General features: G+C 31.0%; 2 protein-coding genes across 12 annotated transcripts in view; one reads left to right on the forward strand and one right to left on the reverse strand.

Moving 5' to 3' along the window:
- Tweek (transmembrane protein KIAA1109 homolog tweek) lies at positions 1-25,466 on the reverse strand. Of its 11 annotated transcripts, none has more exons than XM_072019229.1 (51): positions 25,307-25,466; positions 24,310-24,620; positions 24,080-24,223; positions 23,672-23,991; positions 21,322-23,597; positions 20,974-21,260; positions 20,607-20,910; positions 20,342-20,527; positions 19,372-19,744; positions 18,798-19,301; positions 18,460-18,718; positions 18,026-18,373; positions 17,873-17,949; positions 17,469-17,805; positions 17,216-17,394; positions 16,913-17,138; positions 16,453-16,841; positions 16,215-16,376; positions 16,016-16,141; positions 14,917-15,055; positions 14,000-14,242; positions 13,285-13,541; positions 13,169-13,198; positions 12,715-13,018; positions 12,233-12,628; positions 11,647-12,156; positions 11,148-11,563; positions 10,625-11,066; positions 10,293-10,540; positions 9,531-10,225; positions 9,291-9,451; positions 9,012-9,220; positions 8,575-8,804; positions 8,262-8,480; positions 8,107-8,178; positions 7,886-8,041; positions 7,633-7,812; positions 7,353-7,554; positions 6,849-7,231; positions 6,372-6,781; positions 5,959-6,288; positions 5,581-5,889; positions 5,301-5,493; positions 4,983-5,212; positions 4,615-4,899; positions 4,346-4,534; positions 4,049-4,255; positions 3,832-3,855; positions 3,048-3,178; positions 2,765-2,961; positions 1-2,693 (listed from the first exon to the last, which is right to left on the reverse strand). In XM_072019229.1, the coding sequence occupies exons 2-51, from the start codon at positions 24,560-24,562 to the stop codon at positions 2,474-2,476; spliced, it is 14,967 nt and encodes a 4,988-aa protein (XP_071875330.1). In that variant the 5' UTR covers positions 24,563-24,620; positions 25,307-25,466; the 3' UTR covers positions 1-2,473. The 11 variants fall into 11 exon arrangements, with proteins under 11 accessions (XP_071875330.1, XP_071875324.1, XP_071875325.1 ...); XM_072019223.1 differs by having other exon boundaries at positions 18,038-18,373; positions 20,204-20,527; XM_072019224.1 differs by having other exon boundaries at positions 9,024-9,220; positions 20,204-20,527.
- LOC139995616 (uncharacterized) overlaps positions 1-25,580 on the forward strand; it is a 72,052-nt gene that overhangs the window by 42,606 nt on the left and 3,866 nt on the right. The gene's annotated exons all lie outside the window — the stretch shown is intronic.

Below are 25,580 nucleotides of genomic sequence, written 5' to 3' on the forward strand. Positions count from 1 at the left end.
TCTCAGGCACATTAATATATTTCTTCTAACTTGGACATGTACCAATTTCACATTTATAGATATATTATTTTACGCGCTGACACATTTGGCTAATGAACGGAAATATTTCTAGTACACTGAAAAATTAACTGTTGATTCAGTTGCTTTGTAACTTTCGATACCCTTTACTCGAAGCAAATTTTTATCATTCGAGTATGGAAATAAATAAAAAATATTTATACAAATACACCATCTGTTTTCGTAAATAATACTAGTGTTATAATGTAAAATCCACTATTCTTGTACTGGCTGGATCTACCAAGTCTTTATACATATATGTATATATAATATCTTTTTTATTAAATAGAGAACGTCACGCGGGAAAAAGTCGTAACTGTGAGCAAATATACACGCACGCGATACAAGTTCCGGTGAAAATTTATATTTTTTAAATAAATTAACGAGCAACGTTCGATACGTTGGGTTAACTAAATAGATTATTAAATTTGCTAAATTTTTTCTATATATTACATTTAAAGGAACATATTTTCCGTTACTTGAACATTTTTTTAATTAAGTCAATTCAACTATATAATATTTCAAGTGTAAATATACACGATAATCTTACTTAAATCTATTAACTCTGTAGAAAGTTTCTATTAACATTGTAAATTTCAAAGTCTTATGTTATCAATATAAGAAGTTAATACTTTCAATAGAATTACGTCATTGCCGGAACTTGCATATAAAGTTATACATATATTACGATACGAATTCAATACGTACATAATATATGTATACATATGTTTTACGACAAATTTTCTGTCGTAAATAGGTATTATTGCGATATCAGCGGTCACGAACAATAACAAGCTCAGAATCACTATTTGCAATCTAGAAAAAACGTTTTGTTTTCTTTCACATTTCATAGAAATATATCGACATATGCTAAATATGCATTTAATTTTATGTATAGAAAAATTCGGCTGATCAACTTAGTTATTGCAAGTGATTAAATTGCAGTAATTTGCACTTAAAATTAAATAGTGCTCTAGGAAGACTGAACCGAAGAAACTAATCTTTGTGATTACATCGGTGGGTCTATAACGTGTACACGCTCTCGAATGAAAAAAAAAAAAAAAAAAACGCTTGAACGACGATACAGCGATTGTTTGTTCTTTACATACCCTTTACGTTACATTTCTAACCGATTTTTACATTTCATTTAAAATACAATATATGTATACATTGAAATCCATTGTCCTATAGTAACAACTTAACTTTAATATGTACCACTTTTGTTATTTTATCGTTTTAAAGTGCACATTGCAATTACAACTTGGCATCAATATGTATATATCAATATGTACTTATACGAAAAAAGTCGGGCGATGTATACACAAAAATATATTACATTACATTACAGTAATAGTTTAATATGCACAAAAGCGGTTCGTAAATTGTAGAATTAAACAAAGACCTTATTCCGCCGTACGTTAAAAGATAAATTATCGTTATGCATAGGATTCACGCAAATTATCCTCAAAAATGAGCAAAAATGCCGCGACTGGTATCGATTAAATATATATAAGTTTTAACATCCTCCCCTCCCATTCAAAAGAAAGGAGAACAGGAAAAGAGAAGACAGATTATAACTACAAAAAAATAATTTTAAGAATCTAAGCGTAATCCCGTGAGCAGTTTGTAGAAAGACAATTCTTTTGAAAGTAGTACGTGCTAATAAAGCTGCAAAGTTTCAAGCTAGGAAAGCATTCTGCTTCCATGCATAGATTTCGATATTTCTAACACGTACAATCGTTTCAAGTTTCATCTAGGCTCGTAAGTCTGCTTAAAACGCTAATATCTACACATAATACGTAATTTATAAAATTCTAAAGCTGAAAACTCGTTAAATACTTCTGATATACTAAACGTCGTACTCGAAACGCATATCGATACGATGATATATATAGATTACGATTGTGAACGGCTTTTGAGACAAATCTCCATTTCCTCGAACAAAAATTCTTTTGTATTACTTTATGAAAATATAACGAAGCGTTGTTGAACGCTGTTAGTACACATATGTTTCCTAACGCTCGTTGCTGTGCCCTTGGCGTCCTGTGCAATATTTAACACGTTCGAACGAAATATCGATGATGATAAACCTTTATCTATATAGCTTAATATACAATTGCTTGATTACATGTTGCACCTTATTAACACACTTCTTACAAATGTCCTTTTAATCATACAGTCTCAAAATATCAATTTCACGAGTAAGAGTTTTTTCGATTCCTACACTGAACTGATCTGATCTGATCACTATAGTTTATCCTTTTATTAGCAAATTCATATTATTCAACGTTCACTTTATACAATATAAAGAAACAGTGATTTTATTGATATTACCGCCTACCAATTTGCACAAAAAAATTGCGGACATCATTATGTTGGACGATTATTGTACGGTTCCACTTTCTATTTGTGGTAATTATTTTTCTCGTTTATGTTCTTTTTGTTCTTCTGATGATTCTTCTCGAACGGCTGAAACCATCCTTAACATTAGAATGGCCAATAATTTGTCTAGAGGATCCATAAAACCTCGCTGAATCCATTTTGGTATCGTTGTACGAGCATGAGAAAATCCTAACTTTTGCAAAATGTAATCTATTCCATAAGGCTCAATGCTTTTACCAGCCCACGAAAGTAACCTTTGGTATCAAGAATAAAGATTACGTTATACATAACTTAATAGTAAATTAATGACAAATGTCATCATTACCTTACAGTTGGTTCAACATGCCACGTTTTACACCTGTACGATCGCCAATCTTTTATGAACATTTCTGCTGGATCAAACTGCTTACGTTTCTTCTCGTCTTCGGAAGTAATCGTTGTTGTAGCAGAAGTACTGCCAGTGTTTGAAGTTCCGCCTTTCTTTTCTTGAGGATCTGGACTGTGCGCTCGTGCACCCATATTCTATAAATGATTACACAACAAATACGATTGAGAAAATAAATTTTCATAACATGTAATTGTTTCGAAAAGATATAAGATATATTTACCACTTTCTCTTTTTCTTTTACATATGAAGTAATTAAATCATGAAGGAAGAAAAAGGCCTCTGCGTCTACCGTAACGAAAATGTGGTCCTCAAATTCCGTTATGAAACTACATTCAACCAGTGGTTTTTCACCTGTTAAAAAGCGATTTTTATACAATAAATTTTATAGAATATTCATCTTGTACTAATTTTAACATTGCATTTTAAAATACGAATTAATACTTTCATGATGATATACATATAACTTTTTAAATATTCCAAAAACTACGTATCTATGTGTCAATACAAATTCGTCAATTACAAATTCATCTAATTTATGTAATGAATTCTATACTACATTACATAATTGTAACCTTTATGCTTTTCTAATATAATACTGAAATATAATATTTCACAATGAAAATGTTTATAGAATTATAACCTATTATAATATTGGACGGCATTAGTCTTATCCTTTTATATTAATAAAAACTATATACTACAACTTTATTATTGTAAGAAATGTATATTTTAAACATTAATACCGCATTAATAATTTTATTTTGTGCGGATCATGCATACTGAATATGAATTTGATCATATAGATTAGCAATTACAAAAATTTAAGTCTAGTTTTTAGCACTTATTGAACATTTCATGCAAAATAATTTTTAATATAGTACTCTATATGTTAATAAAGCATTCAATAACCTGGCACAGTGTACAAAACAACCCATGTTATTAATTCCAAATTAAGAATGCTTCTTACCAAGTTTTATATAAATCAATTCTCTTTTTATACTTACTATATAATATATGTTTAGGAGCTCCTAAAAATATACAAAGGAAACAGTTGCAACACATAATTTAAAGAGAAAAAGTTCCTACTGCAGCTTTCATATTTATAAATACAATCGTATTATATATTAAACATGTGTCATCAGGCACATATTTTGTTATATCATTAGAATTCTTAAATATTTTGACTTAAGTTGGATAACAGTAAATAGAGATGTTACGTACCGACAACAATTGGAGTTTTTGCGGTTTGCAGATGTTCCGTTTTTAGATGTAACTGCAATGATGGTAGAGCAAATATAACTTCTCTTCCATGAGAATGTTCTTGTAATTTTCCAGAAGTTGTTGATGTACTTCTTCCACGAGTTATATTACTACTATCAGACGTACTGTCTGTTCGTTCTCTTTCAACACACGGAAATCGATCTACAGCTGTACATTAAAGTGACAGACATTAAGGTACTTTCATTTATATTCTACTACTACCAAAATAAATTTATTTTCAATACATTTATAGCATACCATCTATTTCACTACTAGCAAACGCATAATGAAACCATTCTTGCAATGATTTAAATTGTGGTGGAAATAATACACTACGACTGAATCTACAAACAGTAGCCATAGAATGGTGTCTTGCATGTTGTTCTTGTTGTTGGCCTAAACTGATGGTCAATGTTTGCACAACATGAACATCACGTGTATTTGGGGCTGTCAAAAATATCATTATTAAACCATTTTGAACAACACACAAATTTTAGTCAATTATATTTATATATAATATTCCTTACATTCAACGCTTGGAATTTCTTGAGCTTCAGTAGTGAAACTAATACATGGCTCTTTTAGTGAGAATAGTGCCCAATTTTTACTTTTGAAATTAATTCCATGGAAGCATGCTAAACTAATGTTGCAGCCATGAAGTTCCATTGTTCCTCCAAGTACAGTTCCTGTTGATGGTAAAGAAAAGCTTAAACTACCTAACTGCAGACCAGCTACTTGGGCTAATACACCTTGCCAATGTCTGTGATGACGAGCATCCGTCACTGTAGTTGTTTGATTTGTGTTCCATGGACCTGTAATATATAATTTTAGAAATAATTCCATTATATTGATTTGAAATACACATAGCTCAACTATATTAAATATGTAGGTTTACCTTCATTAGTAATTTTCCTTCTTTGAGTTCTTTTTCTAAAGCTACTATTATTTACTCTTTGATGTCTTGGTTGTAAGGAACTAAACACTCGTTTACTACTTTTAAATTGTTGACTGAAAAACTCATCTAATTTATAATACATTTTTAATAAATCTGCTGTTGTAGATTTACTGATCATAATCTGCAATTGATCCCAGCCCAGGTCTCCATGCATAAAAATTACCGCAGGTCTGTTAGGAGTGATATTTAAATAAAAGATTATATAAAGACTTGTTTAATTATTATCTAGTAAACATAAAAATATAGATATAAGATAACCTTCTCGTTGGCATAAAGGCATCTCCATTATTGTTACGATTAATTTTCCATTCATCCCTTAATGTAACATCCAGTGAAGATACTCTAGACATCAATACACTTGTTCCCATATAATCCAATCGCAATTCTAATGCAAACAGTTTTAAACCTACAGTATGATCGGGTTCTATACCAGGTTCTTCTCGAATGTGTACTACAAGTATATACATACATAAGTAATACAATTAAATAAGTAAAACTAATATATTTTTTAGTATAAATTTGAATATCAATAACGTACTGTATGTATCAATTTCACTTAATTCAATGACACCACCAACAATACCACCCTTTGCATCCAAACTAGAACCTCCTAGTCCAATGCCTATATATAAATTCTTATGTCCAGTGCTACCTATAGACAGTCTTCCATCAGATCTAAAATCCTTTGTCATCCATGTAACATTGCCCATGACATTACCCATGTTCATGTGAACATTCAAACGTGTGAAATTTATGGCGAATAGTACTAATGTTTCCCATGCAGATTCTCTTAATTTAAGCTCTGACGTTTGTTTATCAGAAGTAAAACTCCATCCTCTACCGATATCTAGTATTAACATATGTATATTGGTATTAAAAATCATTTGAAATGATTGTTAAACATTTTATAAAATACCTTTCAATCGTGCATGTTTCGGTATATCACTTTCTAAGCTCAATCTTAATTTGTCCCTATTCAAAGTTGGACTTCGTTCTGGAGCACTTTTTGATAGTACATCAGTACCGTGTCGATCATAGTGTTTTAATAAAGAGCTACCCATAACTGCCTCTTCTTGATTCAGAGAAGGACTACCATCACCCTCAGAATATGCTGTACCTGAACTTAAATCTCCTAAAAATAATCGACGTACTATACTACGTCTATACCACGCTTTTGGGAAAGCCAATATTTCACTTAATCTTCGCATATCATATTTAAACGAAGCAGATCCGATGTCAACAATTGCTGAAAAATTGTGTAGAAATATCTCATTAATCCCTTCGGTATGTGTTAAATAACATTTGGATATAAAAAGAAATGATACATACTAGAAAACCGAATAACTGCACGACTAGTATCTGACATCTTCTTCAATTGTTCACTTTGAAAATTTAATTTACGACTTCTTGACATATGAAATTTTACAAATGCGACATTAATACTTAAAGAATCTTTTCTTTCGCTATCCGATAAAGGTGACCATTGTGCTTCTTTTAACCCAGTTTTCTTCCCACCACCATAAGGATGAAAAATATAAACAGAAAAATCAGCAAGACATCCGGTAACTGATAACCCACCAATCGCTGAACCAGCTTCTTTTCCAGTAGGTTGTGTACTTGGAGATTTGTACTCTCGAAACTCTATGAGTTCTTCTTCTGCTCGCTTGGACGAAAACACTATATCAAGGGACGGCAATTGCAAAATACATTCCACTCGAGAAACCGGTAAACAAGAGAATCTGAAATGATGAACAATTATAATGACTAATAATTATAAATAAACTAATAAAATTATTTGAAAATTACCTAAACGTAGAAGGTTGCATATGAAAATATACTATCACATCGACAGGGAAACTCGCGTAAACATAATTGCTGTTTGCTGCAGTAGCAGCCCAAGATGTGCTTTCCGCATTTTCCAATGGAAATACTGTATTTGTTTGTGCATTACTATGAAAATGGGTTTTACTTGGAATCGGTTCTAACGTTTGTTCCAAAAATTCAAGGATATGTGGACTTATTATAGTTTCTTCTGGTATACTTTGAAGAGTCATCCAAGCAAATAAACTAGCCTTCTTAGTACTAGATTTTTTAAACACAGTTACTGATGAAGGATTAAGCAAGCTATTGTCTGATGATACACGGGGAGACACAGATTCTTCTGGAAGTGTTTTAGATTCATAATGTACCTGTAATGAAATGAAATAAAAAAAAAATTAATTTAGAACATGTAAATATAAGAACATATGTACATATGTGTACATATATGTACCTTTAACATCTTATATATATGCAACAACATATTTTTACCTTTACATCTAAGCCAGGAATATGAAAAATTGTTAAATCTACTAAAGGTACATTCGTGTGTTGTAAATATCGTAGTCGAGATGTACTTGCAGTAGATGATTTTTCTTTGCTACTTAAATGTTTCCTACTACTACTAGGACTGCTTGGTTGAAATTCAAATGTACCTCCAGAACACGAGCGCTCTTTCTTCATTCTACTCATACTGTAAAAAGATATTCATTTATATTAAATGCATAAAACACGCGCAATAAACATTAAATTAGTTAATAGATATATATACATTTTAATTTCATCCTCTTTTCCTGGATCTTTTGTGTGAAGTACACATTTACCACTATTAATTAGAACTTTTACATCAAGTTCAAAGTCTATATTAGGTTCTTGAGTTTTCTGAGGTGTTATGTACGGTGACGAAGTTGATGAGGATTGTTCTTTTCCAAACGAATCAAGTAGTGGTGCGCTATGAAAATTAAAACTTAGAAAACATAATATATTGTATTCATACCTTATCTATATCACATGCTCATACATACTTTCCTTCCATGCTATCATAACTCGATGTGTAACTAATATCTCTGCTTTTTTTTCTTAATTCAACTCGTTCTCCGTCTATTTCAATAGTTTCTGGCCACTCTAATTCTCCTTCTGGCAAACTTAACTCAGAACCAGCACTCGGAAGCGATGATTGTCTACATAACATCGTTATTTTAAAAATGATGGTAATAAATATATTAGAATTATTTGATAAACATACCTGCCCATTGTATGTGTGTCACTAAAAGTAACACGTGGTCCGCCTAGTCCTCTCACACGAAGGGAGGCAGATCTTTAAATTAATATATATTACCACATAAAATTTTTCGAGAACAAAGATAAAATATAGCTTTTATAAGCGAAAATATACGATACCGGCTTGGACCGCTTCTAGGACTACTTTCATAACTAGCGGAATTTGCTGAATTGACTTCTAGATTTATATCTTCAGGACTTTCGAGCTGATTTTCGAGTGTTGGTGAGGGTACAATAAACGAACGCGATCGATACGTATTCGGTTTTCCACCCAATCCTAATTTTCCTTTTATTCCTGAAGCTTTAACCGACTGTCTCCTTAACTTCTGGATCATATCTCTATAAAATTTATATAGAAATTTTATTTTTACGTACTAGTAACGTACTGCATTATATCTCAGAGCAATCTAAAATGTGTTTCATAAGTTCATACCTTCTAAAATCTTTGAAAACCATAGCTTCCAACTCATGTAGACGCTTCATTTCTTGTTCTATTGTTCCGTGAGAAGCACCCAGTGACCGTAAATCGTTTATAATTTTTGCCTGTTCATTCATCTCTTTTTCTATTAATTTTGATCTCTTCTTCGCATCAAGCGTAGGATCAAAAACAAACGCTGGTAAACTGTCTGTCCAATTTTTAGATTTCTTCATTAGTATACTCTCCTACAAACATTCAAAATTCGATTAATGAACAATACACATATCATTATGCAGCTTTAAATAAAAAAAATTTATGGATATAAGAAAATAAAAAAATTATGTATTCTGTGAAAATAGTCTTAATAATTGATAATCTAATTTCTAATACATTACCCAATAAAAGGACCGAAAAAGGTACTATAGGATGAAATAAATATAATTAAACCATACTTTTTTCTTAACCTGGCTAGTACTATTATCTGGCTGATCTGCATCATCGCTATCATAATCTGCAGGTACATGAATATCATCTTCTTCAGAACCAGTCAACATTGTTAGTGTATGTCCAAGTGCTGACAGTTGTTGTCCTACATTAACATCTAGATGAATATCAACACCTTCCATTTGCCATTGTACATTTAAGATCCACTTGGCATTATCTGAAAATAATTACATTGCATTATCCATTCCCAACAAAAGATTGTTCAAATAAAGTTTTATTCTTATTACCAGACTTATCTTGTTTTTGTGCAATTGTTCTACTACATACTTCATAAGTGCCTTCAGATACCATACATAAATTCATTATACTACTATCAGTTATATCTGGTTTCCAATCATCCAGAGAAGTTTCAAAATCATCAGCAAATCTTAAGCACAAACCCATAAATCTGTAAAATGATAATGTATTCAGAATCAATTCGTTCATAACGTTTATTAAGAATTGAATAATTAATAATAACATTATACCTTGCTTTACTAACTAAGCTACCACTGCTGCATGCTGATATGCTTGTATTTTCTAATGTCACTACTACAGCACCCCTTGATTCGCCATCATACAGTCCTCTGTTCATACCCCAAGTGGGTGGCAAGGGATTAAGTGGTAAACAAATACCCATATCATCTACAGTCAATTGCAAAAATAATGTCCCCAAATGAGGAGCACTTAATTGACTCGTTATTTGACCAAATGGAACTTTTTCAAATACTTGCTGTGTGGCTGTTAAAACTTCTTTATTTAAGTTAGCTCTCTTCTCGTTCCAATATTCGTACGCGTTTTTATAATTTAGCCAAACAAGTATAGCTTTATCAATAGCCATTGGCTGAATATATATTAATGGACGCTTTAGCGTAATTAATACTACTTCCTTATCTTCACCTTGTGCCGTTTCTTCTTGAAAAGCGTTTCTTAATCCTACTCTGGTATTAAAAAAGGCAAATTGCTGAAATTCTGGTTCTGCTTCTTCAAATAAAACATTTTTTAGTAATTGTCCAAGACTTAAATTAATGTCAACTTGTGCTTTCCCAAATAGCTTCATGTATGGATTTGGCTGAGTAGCACCAGAAACATTTTGTACTCTATTAGATAATTGAAGTTCAACAGCTCCAGTTTCCAGTCGAACTGCTGAATTCGTTGGGGTTGTTGCCGTCAATTGTATCCTCTATATATAATACGAAGAATATTAAATATTACAAATTTCAAATTATTGATATTAATATAACACTGACCTTAATGCGAATAATTAAAGTAAATAATATCCTTTTTACAGTCGCATTACTTGGCTCTTCATCTTCTAACCACAAAGGAACTGGTTTCTCTCCACCATAAACTTTTTGTACAACTTCATTTACTTCTTTCATGAACACTTTTTGTACAAATACTAAATGATTAAGAAGATCTGTAGTCAATGAATGTTCAAAAACACCGATATCTGCCGTTGCACTAAGATAGCTGCCTTGTCTTAATACAACACCATCTACAAATTACAAGAAGGCTAATTCAATATATCTGTTTGTCATAAAATGTATTACACAAATCTGTAAAATATTAGATTACTAACCAGCTAATTTACTATCATTCATGTTACTGTTACCATCTTGAATATATTCTGCAGATACATGTACTTTAGGAAGTTCAATGCTAGCTTCGGAAGGTAAATTTGCTTCCGTCACTTGAAGTTTCGTCGTAAAACTCAAGGTATGGTGAGGCAGATCTATCGTGAACTTAGCTTTACTACCAGTTATACCGGAACTAGTTACCTGATCCATTTTATATTGTGCTTGTAGAGATGGTAACAGCGCTGCTGTTATACTCAAACTTTGAAATATTATATGAAATTGCATTACGATTGGTTCTAACAAACTAGATACAACTTGTGGTTTTTCTAAATCAACTGATGGTGCTGGTGCATAATGATGTGGACTACCAGGTACTCCAGTATCCACCTCGTCCTGTTGTTGACCTCTGGACATTCTTGAGGATGTTCTGGTTACCCTAAGTTCCTGAACATTTTTTATTATTTAGAATTATAACGAATTTAATTACCATCATTATCACTATAAAAGATGAAATTATATATTTACTTGTAAAGTCGATGATAATTGTTTACTGCCTCTGGTCATCATACCATGTAAAGCTACTGGATGTTGTGGAATATCTATGTTGACGGCGCCGACAGTCAGTAATCCACTATTCTTATCTTTTTGTCGCCTACTAATACTCGAATACAAAGCTTGTGATTTGCCCACAGTTACTCTAACAACCGTTTGTTGATTAGGTGCAACACCTTCTAGTAAAACAATCATTGTTCTACCAATTTGACCAGTCAAGCTACATTCTAAGCTAGCAGGCCTTGATTTCTTGCGGCATGTAAAACTTGCATGAAGACTCGTTATTTCTGCTTCAAGTTTCAATCCACTGAGAGTAGCTAATAATCTGGTCCTGTGTATTCGAGCAACTCCAAAAATAACTAATCTTGTCCGTTCTCCCGTAACAATATCTATAATATATTGTTATGTATATATAATTAATGATAAAATTTAGTTTTAAGGTAAGTATTAGATAAATTAAATTAGTATTAACTTAATTCTCGTGGAAGTGGCACAGGCGTTGAACTATTTTCAGCATTCAGTCCTTTCTCAATATCTGCATCTTTCGTTTCATTTAATAATTCATATTTTCGACCACTTTTATAATGTTCTGAAGCGTCCGCTGGTATGGAAAAACGATGTGTAATAGTCTTAGTCTCTGGCCGAGTAGCATATAAATCCAACAAATAGTAGATCGTTTTCCAGCATCGTGGCGTTAAATGTGTTGTATCTTTGCATTTATCGGGAAGTACACAAAATTTGTCTAAACCAGATCCACTTGGACTCGCTCCAAAATTGGGAGTTATTACTCCTTCGCTTAAATTAATATATCCTTTTACGCTTTTTCCTGTACTACGTAGTTTTTGAGCAAAACTTTGCGGTCGAGATCGAATACTCGCACCAGGTGATGTAATTTTCGAAAGATTGGGTTCAAAACTATTACGAAGTAATGGGACATCTATCTTTTTACCTTCTAACAAAAGTTGCTCTTGTAAATCAGATGCTGTTGAAAAAATAAGAATATGTTAAATTTATATTTAAGCATGTAGTTAATAAAAGATAAACAAAATAATGTTTACTTGAAGATGATCCATTTTTTACTGCTGTATCATTAACAATTAAATTATTGTTTCGTTTACTTTCTGGTTGTTGTTCTTTTAGTTCCATTTGTGTTTCTTTAACATTTTGATACATATTACTAATTTGATGCAATAATCTGAGAAGAGGCATGTTTACTTGTTGACTAATGTATCGTATATTTAAACTAAAGTTCACAACTGTACTTGTATGTTTCTTCAATTGGCCCCGAGATATATATAATACAGTTTGCTTCTGAATCATATCATCTACCGCCATATCAGCCATTTTCTTAACATCAATATCAATGCCGATTTTCTCGCACAAAAATGCCGGTGTCTCTGGTGGTATATCCAAATGAAATTTCGAATTTCCTTTCTTTGTTTGGTACTTATTACCTAATACATTGATTTAAATTCGCGATCATTTCCATTTTGAACAATATTTGAAATTGATTCTCAAGCAAATATTCTTTTTTACATACCCTTTCTTTTATCTGTTACTTTTCCGAATTCACTGACAACTATATCAATACGCATAGTTTCCATATTCCCTACTAGAGATAAATTTGATCCTAATGAGTCTAAGGAAGATACATTGTTTATATTTCCTGACCCAATGGCAGATAGCATTTGTTGTGGCATAACAGATAAGGAAGATAGAAGTGGTTCAAAAATTAAATGTGCATCTAAAAGTCTAAGTGAATCTTTCATAGGATAAAGAAGAGTACCACTATGAACATCAGAATCTTCTGTGTCATCTGTTGTCATTGTATTGATCTTAGAATCCTGAAAACATATAATCATTATATTAAATAAAGAAACAAACAAGTATACCCTAAAAATAGAATAAAAATTCTTAAAATAATTCATATAGTAATATATAAAATAGAGTTTGTTAAAGGCAATACATTCAATTCTACAATAAATTTGAAGTACCTTTAAAGACTTTTGCTCTGCACGAAAGACCTAAGATAATAGGAGTAATGAAAATGTATTGTATTATAAATATCTTTTCTTGAACCTTTTTATGTATAATAAGAGATTTTGCTTACCCAATTTCCCTTTAAATTGTTTTTATCATTATCCTTTATAAATTCTTGTTGTTTAGCCATCCAGCTATACAGATCTTCACCAGTATTTAAAGGTTTATTGGAATGATGACTTGTAGGAGATGTAACTTGGTCTAAGCTTCCAGTACTATGTTGACTACCATGTCCACCTCCAGAATAGATACTTGGATTAGAACCCAATTGATGAGAATGGGAAATGTGAATTTGCGGTGTCTTCTCTTCTCGCAATGTGCCATAACCTAATGTAAAACTCTACTTGTATATACATTATTTTTATGTTATTAAAAAAGTACAATACATTAACTGAGAAAGTAAACCACAAAATACTGTTAGAGGAATAGAAATTCAGAGTTAGATAAACAGAAACAAATATAAGGTAGATACTTGATAAGCGCTACAATGAAGTAAAAAGCAATACACATGAGAAACAAACAAACTGATATGATATGATAGTGCTAGTCACATAGTGCTAAAGTTGAAGAGCAAGGCGATACAAACTACAAAGAAAATTAATGATATATATTCATTGCAAACAAAACAGTCTATTCACTAGAATATTCATTTCAATCATTTAAATCTTTTACTTTCTTTGTCCAGGTAAACCTTTCATCAATAAATTGAATAAACTTCCAATTTTCTTATATCATACTAATGTATAGACTGTTTGTACATTATCATTTAATCGTCTTGCACTTACTTATATTATTTGGTTCCCGAGTTTGATTGAATAACCCACCACTTGCAAGCAATGGAAAAACAATACTCGCTCGTGTACTAGCAGGCATTTGCGTGGGTTGTAGTGATTTTCCTTTCTTTAGACGAACTACTGGTGGAGAAGGGGAGGTGAGTGAATCTGGGCCTGGATCCGGTGTTGCTATGGGGGTTGTATCTTTTCCCCGAGGAGAACTTACAGGAACCGTCAAACCATCACCACAAATACCTGGTCATTCCATATCAAGCCATGATTTTTGTTTAGAAAGCTGATGACTATACCGTTAATATATGTTTGAAGAAGCATATTTTAACTTTAATAACATATAGTGCTATATTTATTACAGAATGTATTTGGTACTTCAGTTTCTATAAATAGTATTCTAAAGACTGTAATTAAAACTTAAGTAGGAAAAATGTCTTATATGCAAAGACTAATAAGAACTAATATACTTAAAAATTTGATAAATATTTGACTTCAAAATTTTTTTGATATTATAACAATTTTAAAATAAATAACTTGTCCTACATGTAAATTAAGAATTTTGATAATAATATCAATGAAGAGAGAAAATTGGACAAAAGTAGTATAAGCAAGCACATGTTATACATATTATACATGTATACATAATTTACATGTAAATATCATACAAGTTTTTAATAGAAGATTAATGCTATTGTGTGACACATACTATAATGTGTCTATATGAGAATGCAGATTAAGATATTAAGCAATTATTAAAATTATGATTTAAAGCAGATGCTAAAAGCTGCAGGTGTATTAAATTGAAGTTTTGCAAAATATCAAATAATCTAATAAAGTTATATTAATAAAAAGATACTATACCAATTATCTTCATAGATTATATGATTAGAACCTTGTTTTAATTTAACTTATAGTACCTGTACTTTTATCTTGTCCAGTCTTGGCATGTGTATGCTTGTGCATATGGTCTGTGTGAATTAACATAGCACATTCATCTGTGACTTCCTGATCATCAACTTCTCCTGCGCTACCCTCACCATCAGTCAGCAAATTTTCCTGTACATGAATAAGTCAAGTCCAAAATGTTTATTTAATATCTTCAATAATGAAAGTCAAAATAATTTATTTGATTATAATCAATGATAAACGAAATAAATATCAAAGTTGTAATTTCTAATATATTAAAATATAAAATAGTTAATGGATAAAGAATTGTGAGAATAGTTTTCAGAAGATTTTGGTTTCAGAAGTTTTGAATTTCACAGGAAGTCTTAAAATTATAATATAATTTTTACATATATATAATATTTTCAGTTACATATTGCATAAGCCCTGAAGAAACCTCCACCACTTAAGATTCATAGTGCCAAATACTACTACTTTTACTTACAAGGCAAGATAAACATTATCTTATTTAAACACAATATAAATTAAGTAAAATACATATATCCATGGCATACATATATAAGTTCTGTTAATAAACACATATGCATCATTGCAAAGTATTAGCACATTATATTACATTAAAATAGAGTTAATAGTTATTAGACAAAGCATGTAAGTATAAATTTATTAAAGTGAAAGTAGACTTTTATATAAAAATGGTTTGCAAAGATATTGTGTTAGAGCTACTTCTTTGAATATATTTTGAAAATTCTTACTGAATTTTACATTGCAATCATCATCCTGTACATCCGTGTTTATTTGCTGAAAAAAAAAATTCTCTACCAAATTATGTTCCCCATAAAATATATTATGAACTTCTGAATGAAATAGAAAGCTTCCTTTTTGATGTACTATAACGCTATCAATATAAGAATTATGTTTTAAAATTATTGCCTAATAAAGGATAAATGAGAAATATTATATATTAGAAAAGTAAAATGTTAATAATTGTTTAAAGAAAAATATTAATGTAAGAAATATAAAAGGAACAAAGTTATATGAAATTCCATTCCCATTCTAATTTAATTTTTAATAAAGACATTTAAGTATAAAAACAAATAATGTCCATACCTCATCTGGGTCTGAGACCGCAAATGTGACATTCAATGGTTTAACATGTTTGGTTTTGTAATTATGTTCCAATAATAGTGGAGTATAGAGAACATTCTTCCATTGTCTGCTCAATACTATAACACCCTAATAATATATACATGAATGCATATATGAAATAACTTAAAAAAGATTAAAGTATATTTATAATATAACTTACTTGTCGAAGTGTTGATAATAAAGGTAACTCTGATTCCTTTAAGTTAGCTTCAATGCTTTTTAATTCATTTAATAAAACATAATTTTGTAAAATTGTACATAATTGACAAGATGGATCTTCTTGTAGTGTTTTCGCTAATGGGGTTAATCTTCCGTAACGGCTCTATAAAACAAATAATAACAATTTTACTAAATATAATAAATTTAGTTAAACATACAACACAAACATAAATACATACTTTAGTGGGCATGTGTGTCGCCTGAACATCTAATGCTTCTGCCATGAGACAAGCAACTATAGCAGTTGATCTTCGATACATAGTTCTAAACATGTGTACAATTCGAATTGCAAACTTATTGCTAGGATTCATCCAAGCATTTATAGCAGGTGATGCAGTACTTAGTAGATTCCAATCTAATCGAGTATAATCAATTTTTCTTGTTATGGGTGTACGGGGTGGTGCTGCAAAATTAAACCATACCGTTTTTAATTCTATAATACAAGAAACAGTATTTCCATTTCCTGCTTTTGAGGCGAGACTAGCACATGTTGCACTAGTATTTATTTGTGCTCCATTATGCAAGTTTGTCGAAGCTGTTTCTGGCTCAGCTATAGGTGCAGTAGAAGCTGTAATATAATAAATAATGTAGATATATAATATTTATTAAGAATCATTTAATTTACAAAACTAAATATACCAGCTGCATTGTCTAATTCTTCTTGACTCTTTACACTATCCGTATAAAATATTTCGGCATCGACCTTTTTACTATCGTTTCCGTTTTCTCCTTTTTCAAATTGAGATCTTTTTACTACTTTCAATTTGACACCTTCTAAACCACATTCAAACATTATAAAACCCAATCTATCTTCTCCACTACCGAGGGTAAATTCTTCTGTTGCTTGTGGAGATCCAGATTGTTTCTGGAATAAATACACTTCTGATGAGGTTTGGACAATATATAGTACTAAGAATAAATTATAAAAGATGAAAAACATACACTTTTCTCTTTGTCATCTGTAAATTGATGTAAATAATAATCAACGCACTTTAGTGGAGAAGTTATTCTAGTACATGTGAATAACACTCTTGAATAATGAGCAGGAATTGCTGTTATAACAGCATCTTTTAATATTGAAGATTCATTTCTAAGTCTACGTAGTTGAGAATGAGCTTTTCCTATTATATCAATTATTTAAATTAGTGTTATACAATAGTTTACAGTTATTACAGTAATATGTTACGTAATTTACCTATATTTAATGTAACTACAATTTCTTCTTGCTGTTTCTCAGAGGTTTCTATATATACTGTTTCTCCACTTCCAATATCTGCAACCACAGCAGCAGTTTGGTGCCCAGGTAAAAATGCCTTGCTAATTTTGTTAACTTTCTTTTGATTCGGCAATACAGCTGGTTTATGAAATGTTTGAACTACTTCTCGGGCTTGTTTTCCAATATAGAATCTTGCTGTCACATCATCAAAACAGATGGCGAATAACGATACACATGTTAAATCACGAATGTTTTCAAGAGCAGAAAAAGATATAATTTCTTCAACAACCGAGGCTTGCAACAAAGTTATGCTCATCTAAAATTAGATTAATATACGTATAAAATATTTCATAAAAAATCATATATTGTAAATTATTAATCACCTTTGGTAAAATAATACTGCCCTGTACTTGTGTCATAATACTTTCTTCATATACGTTTGTTTGTAATGCAATTTTACCTGTTATTAAACAGTATGAATGTTAACAACTACACATTTACGCATTACAAAAGGAATCGAATGTAATAAAACTAACGTTTATCGTCACCTTGACCATTTTTTATATTTCTTTCAGCAGTGGATCGTTTTGAACTAGTTTGTACTTGACTCCAATAAGATAAACTTTGGTCTTGTTTTAAAATATTAGCATCTTCAACCTTTCCAATGCATTCATGATGAAGATGGTTTAGAATAGTTAGTGGGTGTAAAGTAGCTAATGTTGGTATAATAGCATCAATGAAACGTTGTAACGATTCTAGTATCATAGGACTTAACATGATATCTACATCTCCCTTAAACTTTACGATAACCGTTGTTCGTGATCCATTTTCATGTTGCACAGTTAATAATTCTTCCTTGTTATGAGTTGTATGATCTCCTTCTCCTTAATGTAACAATACAATCTTCAGCTATACATATATATATGTATATATTTAAGATAATTAATAACATAAAGGTACTGTTTATTACCTTCCATATGATTAATAGTTGTATTATCCCAAAGGTATGGATGTGTAGGAGTTTTATTAGATGAGTTGGCTACAGGTGAACCATCAGATCTTGTAATCATTTTTAGCGAAGTAAATCCTTCAGTAACAGTTTCAAATTTCGGTACATATCTGCCACCAACATAAACTAGCCTACCATCTTCAGTACGTTGAAAAAGTGGTGTAGTAAATGCAGCACTTCCTGCTGGTATTGATGACTGACTCCAATTTGAACAACGTATCTAAAATTGATTGTATATCCCATATAAATTGCATCTCTCAGACACATTGAAAATTTAAGATTCACGAGTTTCAAACTACCTGAGTTAAATGGCTAACGTAGCTTGACATGAGAAGTGGAGAATCAACAATTGGCTTATTTACTTGCATATGTAAATTAACAAGGGTAACATCTTCTTGCGAAGATACAGCTGATATGAAACTAGTAGAAGAAACAGAATGGCTATCGGATGAATCACGTAATCCACCATTTCCACTGTTTGAATCAGTTTCGTTTTGAAAGCTAGTATTTCGATTTACTCTAGGACTTCGTTTCGTACTTATTGCCTGTGGTTTTGCTCTCTCTAAAGTATGTGCTTTTTCTGATACGGAAACATTGACATTTGTTGAACTTTCTACAATAGACAAGTCTGATGAAAACTTTTTTTTCATGCTATCATTACGATTTAATACTGAGCCAGATCCAACAATAGATTGACGTAAACTTGATGTGCGACTTCCGCTCAAACCGTGACTTGTGTCCTCATCAGCAGAATAAAAAGCTTCTGAATGATTTTCTGAAGACATAGATATTGTCCGTTGAACCTGTAAACGTATAGAAGATTTAAAATATAATTAAAAATATTATTTATTTATATTAATTTATTAATCTCACTTCTTGTTTTAATTTTTCTTCAGACTCTGATTTTACATATAATGAGTGGTGAGAATCAGAGATGTTGATACTATCAACAGTTTTTATGCTTGTTTGCATCGATTCAGAGAAATTTATTTCTGTAGATACTACTGGTAGTGATTGTGGACTATTTGATTCAAATGGTTCTACATCTGATGCATTGAAATAGTCAACCGCTAATTTAGAATCAGACACACTACTTTTTGGAGCAGTTTCGATTTCAGGAACACTTAAGATTGATTTGCTGCGTTCTGTATGCAATTTTGAATCTGAATCTAATTTTTGCGGTAGCTGTACAACAGGACTCGCGTCAACTAATCTAGAATATGGAACATCTTTTACACTGCTTCCACTGCAATAAAAAGTTAAAAATTAAAATTTATTAATATATAATAAAATATAATTAAATGTCTAATCTGTGAAATTTGGTAGCAATTTTTATATTTATTTTTATTATTATATTATTAAATATAGCATATTAGAAATAAATATTAAAAAATAAGATATTTTCTATGTTAAAAAGATAGGCTTGCATGAAGCAGAAAATTTTCATGGAGACAGAACCCACTGAAACATAAGATACATTAAAAAATTACATTGACAAATAGCAGCATAAATGATATATAATTTCTATATTTTTGTTTATTATTACGCAAAATTTTTATTTAAATTTTTATTATTTTTATAGTTATTCTAAATATAAATGAGCATATTATAAATTCAAAATTTAGCGTATTTGTGCAATCATGCAATATTTAAAGAAAATAATCAAATTATTAAAAAGCTGCTTCAAAGCTATTCCAAAGATTACCGCATCGATGTATACGAAAATCTTCTGCCCAGTAGTTTCCGTTCCCCACTGCATGCGAATGGACTTGCTGATGCAGTAATTAATTTTGTACTACTAGTTTCTTCGATACCGGAATCTTTATTATGATCTGTCACAGACCTTGGTCGTTCGACACCCTTTCTCGAGGTTTGTGATCCATCCTGCGTGGCAGTTGTTTTTACTCCAGTAACAGGATAATCTTGTAAAGACACATCTTGTAAATTATAAGGTGATGTATGGAACACCAGTTGACCATTGTGCAATATGGATTGTCCAAATCCTTTTTCTTTTCCGGATTCGTTAATTCTACGATAATATATGAAAAGAAGTAACAAGTAGTACGCTGATAAGTTAATAATTACTAGAGTAATTAATAGATTTGTACCTGTATGCAGCAACATTTATGCCATCTTGAAAATCATGGTAGCTTGGTTTAAAAAATCTTAACCCATTTCGATTATTTCCAAAAAATGCGCAGCCGCCTATACAACCACATCTTGTTGCTTTCACACCACTTTCTCGAGGCCATAAAAACCATAAACGTTTTGTGGCCTCATCATGTAGTTTTAAATATTTATTTTGTATTAAATGTAAATTATGTTCAGGAGTTGGAAGTGAAATAGCAGCTTCTAAGATTACTGGTCCTAAAGCTACAGATCCTACTTCTAACCAAATGTCAGATCCATCACCTAAGATATATAAAACAAATAGCATTATCTTTGTATTTCTAAAGTTACATATATTTGTCATACCTGACATACGACTGCTTGCATTATTATGTGATCTACCACTACCAGCTGTGTTGGTATTACTTGTATTTGCAAAATGATCAGCTGCTGATACAAATTGTCTTATTAATATTCTTGGTAAAACACCAGTTACCCCAGATTTTACTTGTTGACCATGAAGATTACAGGTTGACATACGAATTGGAGATATCCAGGTATGAATAGTAGTTCCTACTTCTTGAAAATATAAATCAATTGCATCTACTGCTACTCTAGTCATTCTATATTTTATATCTTCTGAACTAGGACATCTGTAATGATATTATAATATTATTGTCTTTAAGTTTACAAGCATTAAAAATTATTGCATACCTGTAATGTTTGTCAACATCACTATCAGGACATTGTAAAGGTGGAATACCATGATGGCAATGATGTGGTAGATCTGGAGGACGTAAGCTGTTTTCATTATTTTTTACCATTAATAAAAATGTTTCCAAAGATATAATAAGATGATGCAGTTGAGGTGAACTCATTTTCCCAGTCAATTTTCCTAATTGTACTTCGATTAACCATGCATACTCCAAAGTCTCTTGATCTAAACTTCTTCCTTCGTTACTAAACATTGCATGCCCCCTAACCTGCAATGCACTTAACATTAAATGTCCCTGATTTAAATGACGTTCTTTATTCGAACGAACGACGTTATCAGTAACTAATGCGATCGCTGGCGATAAGAGCAGCTGAAGCTCTGTTTCTTTATATTTCTTTTTCATTTCAAATCCAAATCGTTCCAGAAGTATAACTGGACAAGGAGGATCATTTTCTCCACAATTTTTCACTAAATGAGCTTGAATATCATGCATAGTAATTCCAACAGTTACTTCCAATGGTCGATAATCTCTTGGATCAAATGGTTTTGATTTTACATCCTCATCTTCTACGGATTCAACACTACTATTTTGCACATCTCTGTCTTTACTTCTTTCTGTACTTATCGATGTAGGATTTGTTCGACTCTGCTGCATATCGGTAAACGTTTGATAATCGCCAAACAAGTTTTCTTTTAAGTGTATAAAATTTTTTAAAAGCGATCCATATAAAATTAATATAGATGGGCCAATCTCAAGATCTAAACTAACTTTATCAGGAGCTATAGACTGTGGATCAAATTTCTGATTACCGTTTCTTGTCCAATGAAGACCTGGTGATTTCCTGCATCTAGGAATTCTCATTGGAGATAAAAGAATTTCTTCTTTCTCTGGTGTTGTTATATTTGCTTGTGGCGTAGGTCCCAATGGTGGACATGGATGATATGTATAATTGATACTTAATGCCACAATTGGTACAGACCAACAGTCAACCCAGCCTGCTCCTTTCTGACAAACGTTTCTCCATTTTTTGTTTTTGTTCAATTCTGACAAATATATATGTGATCCATCACGTGTCATAATCTTTGCATTTTTATTCAATGCTAACAAAATTGTACGACTTGTATTGACTTCAGGTAGATAAAACGAAAGATCAACACTTTCACCTTGAATCCAGAAACGCAAAGGTATTGTAATGGGCAAATAATCCACAAATGGAAGATCAAATGATAGTTCAAAAAATTCCCCACAAAAAGCAATGTGCGCATTTTCTTGATTCTGTGATGAACAATCAATCCAATTATATTCATTACATAATGTAATTATTTCAAATTCTTTTAACAATAAATTGAACTTCCACGTATAAGGTACAAAATGTAAAATGTCAGGTCTGGCTTTACTGGCCCAATCATTAATCATATCTTGAAAAAATTCTTTGTGCGAATAAACTAAGTTAGCTGTGGCTTTACATCCAGTTAAATTTAACATCCATTCTTGATGATCGTTCCACTTTATTGGGTAATGACACTTAACACCAAACTCTAGTGTTTCGCTTTCAACTAAACTTCGATATTGCAAACTTGTAGTGGCTTCCAAGTGTAACAGTTGACCTGTTATTTTTGTAGTATATCCATCTTGTAAAACTATCCATGGCATAGTGATCTCCAGATATGATCCAGGTCCTACATTTATATGAACTGCATTTGTTTCCCTGTTTTTACTAAAAAGTATATCAATTGTAGCTTCATTTAATGTTGATAATCTTATATCAAATGATTGAACTTGTCTTTTCTCTCCAGTAACAGGGGTTTTAGTAACTTTCAATGGTTGGTAATCATTAGGGAAAAAGAATTTAAATAAATGTTCTCTTTGTCTATCAGCCCATGGTCCATAACTAAAATCAGTGCCCTTTCCACATTTAATATCAATGCCCCAGATAGGTGGCATAGCTTCAACCATGTCTCCATTTACTAATTGAATCATTTGCGGCTGTTCAGGAACAAATCCAGGTTCATCCATGTAGTAATAAACTTCTATGTTGTTTGAACTTAATATAACAAACCCTTCACCCATATATCTAGGTGGATCATCTACCATTCCTGTATACTTTGGACTAGGTGCTAAAATAACTTTGAAATTCTCTGCTTTACATTTTGTAAAATGCATGAAATGATCGTATCGAGATGCTGCTGGTTTCGTAGAGTATACAAAATGCGCTTCTTCCACAGTTATTGATAAGGTTGTTGGTATTAACCGATTACCAAATACCAATCTGCCCTAAAATAACAGAACACTTTAAATAACGGCAGCCGGAGGTATATTGGAAAATATCAATTAATTTATGTACTAACTGTGCAAACATCTAATTTAATAACAGGTATTAAATCTCTCCATGTTCGAGCTATAACATGAGCTTCTTTTTTCCTAATATTATCAACATGACGGGAAACATCCATTGCATTTATTTGTTGACGTGTTTCATGAGTAGTATTACTAAATGATTCTGCATCATGATCATCACTATTAATATTGTGATTTTCCTCATCAGGAAACATTTGTGGTGTAAGACCAAATGTTTTTTCTAATTGTGCATATAGCTGACAGCGATTATAAACATGCAATTCAAAGCCATTTAACATAACAGAAAGTCGCGTATCGGAATGTGAAAGATCTAAAAGAAAATTTATTAAAAACTTTAACACAAATTTATATGTTATAATTTCAATCAAACATAATACAATTGTTTCTATATAAAATACCTTCAGATACATCTTTGGGAACATAACTCCGCCACCATCGAAATATAAGCCATCCATCCTGTACTCTGATACTATAGTCTGTTGTAATATAAACTATATCTCGAAACATTATTTTTCCACTTAATGCACTTAAAGTAAAAGAGCCTAAAAATAAACAGTACATATTACAATTTATAGTATGTATATTAATATAAAATAAATTATTCTTATAGTATTTTTTAGTGACTTACCTACTTTAACATATCCATCCCTAATAACAAATCGATTTAATAATTTTGTTAATATATAACCAATGACTCTACTATTATAGTAAGCTATATAAATAATCCATGAAATAGCAGATACTAATGAGCAAAGTAAATATATAAAACTGCTATCCATCTTAAGGTCATCAAGGATGACATGATCAGAATAGTTCCAAAAGGCTGGTTCAATTCCAGAGAAAGATGGAACTGTAACATTATACAGTTCATTCTCCTCCATGGTGATATTGTTTTTTTGTTACAGAATCAAGAAATATTAGTCATTTTGTAATTAATCACTGAAATCATAAAACAAACATATTTATATATTATATATAATGAGGATACAAATATTTCTATTCAATATATTTAAAATGCTTTGCTTGGAATTTCAAAAATATAATCTATAGTTTATCATAACTTACTATTTTCCGCATTAATTTCTTTCATTATAACGTTGTTCAATTTTTATATATATTAAAAAGTTATTATGTACATAATTGAAATCAAAAACTTAAAAAAAAAATAGTTTGTAAACATAACCTAATCAACTGACTATAATTAAAAAAGAATTTAGTGATTTATTCAGTAATCTCTGTAAACATATTATTTCAGTATATTTAGTATTTTGCTATATATGATACTGTTAGCAGTTAACAAAATATTATCTACTAATGAGTAATAAAGAAATAAGGATCGTTTAAAGATTTGTTATCAACATAAAATAGTGACTATCACAAAAGGTAGAAGATAAAATATATACTTTGTTATACATTTATTGATACTTCGGGTTATTTAAATGATTATCTACTTATCATTGAAAGCAAAATATCTATTGTATGTGTATGTATGTATGTATGTATATGTGTGTTTGTGTGTGTGTGTGTGTGTGTGTATATATATATATATATAATATAAACTACATATTTTAAAAAATACTTTATGAATAAATAGCAGGACGAATTAATTTATTTAACTAATTTACCTTTATTCGATAATTATATAAGAATTACACTCAATTTTTGTTGTGTCATTCATGGTTTTGTGTTTATCGGTACATCAGTTTTAATAGATGTCACAAAACTGTCATCGATAGACAGCGACACACATAACCACACATAACCAGTTGATTACCAGCACTAACTATAGATTTGGTAGCGACACCATAGATAAGGTACAAGATAGAGTTCACATCCTATGGAATTTCAGGTAACATTCAGAGATACCTGTTAAGTTCGTGCTGGTTAGTAATGTTCTAG

The sequence above is a fragment of the Bombus fervidus genome, chromosome 16 (assembly GCF_041682495.2).
Source record: "Bombus fervidus isolate BK054 chromosome 16, iyBomFerv1, whole genome shotgun sequence".
NCBI lineage: Eukaryota > Metazoa > Arthropoda > Insecta > Hymenoptera > Apidae > Bombus > Bombus fervidus.